This window comes from Oryzias melastigma, unplaced genomic scaffold (assembly GCF_002922805.2).
Source record: "Oryzias melastigma strain HK-1 unplaced genomic scaffold, ASM292280v2 sc00605, whole genome shotgun sequence".
Classification (NCBI taxonomy): Eukaryota; Metazoa; Chordata; class Actinopteri; order Beloniformes; family Adrianichthyidae; genus Oryzias; species Oryzias melastigma.
In genome coordinates, this window is record NW_023417197.1 from 9711 (window position 1) to 10475 (window position 765).

At 37.0% G+C, this 765-nt stretch overlaps 1 protein-coding gene across 1 annotated transcript in view; it reads right to left on the reverse strand.

Moving 5' to 3' along the window:
• Nucleotides 1–5: 5 nt before the first annotated feature.
• Nucleotides 6–765, reverse strand: part of LOC112140192 (complement C3-like) — a gene marked incomplete at its 3' end in the record, with an annotated part of 10218 nt that continues 9458 nt past the window's right edge. The window contains exons 3-5 of the mRNA XM_024263092.2: nucleotides 363–440; nucleotides 118–273; nucleotides 6–32 (exon numbers count right to left, since the gene is read on the reverse strand). Of these exons, the coding sequence (XP_024118860.1) occupies nucleotides 6–32; nucleotides 118–273; nucleotides 363–440 (261 nt within the window). The remainder of the gene's footprint in view (nucleotides 33–117; nucleotides 274–362; nucleotides 441–765) is intronic.

Below are 765 nucleotides of genomic sequence, written 5' to 3' on the forward strand. Positions count from 1 at the left end.
TTCACTTTTACATCTTTGTTTATATCTTTGATCTGCAGACACAGTTTCAGTCACAAACAAACAAAGAAAAAAATGAACAAATATTGGAATGTATTTGTATCAGCAGCAGGATCTCACTCTAGAGGTTCTTGTAGCGTAGCTGTTGTCCCGGTTGAATTCATATTTATCAGGTTTTGATCTGCCTGGCAACAAGATATCCACTTTCAGATCATACTCTGGTTCTGGGGCGTTGGTCCAGTACTCTGCTATAGCCTGGTATACAATTATTGTAGCCTTAAAGAAAAATATTAAAACAGATTTAGAGGTCCAGAAGGGTTTTTAATGTTTGTGACTAAAAGTACAATGAACCAAACTATTATTACCTGGGTGGATCCAAAGCCCCCACCAACAAACTGCTGCTGGTTGAACCATCTCACAACAGGTCTGGCATCTTCAAAAGACTTGAAGGCAAAAGAGAGGACACAAGCAATTATTGACACACACTGGGTAATATTTCAAGTCTTGCTCTATTTTAGCAGTCATTCAATCTGTAATCATTCTCAGCTGATTCATCTCAAAACTTAATCTCTCCCGTTATTTAGTTGTGTCCTAAAGCTCTATTCTAGGGCCCCTCCATCATTTGGTGACATCTTCCAAAAAAATCAACATACATTTTCACTGACATTGAGCTCTATCTTTCCTGTAAACCACCCAAGCACCTTTTATTTATTCAAGAATATGTTATTATTTCCCTTTCGTTTTCTCAACATATTATTGCTCTTTTTT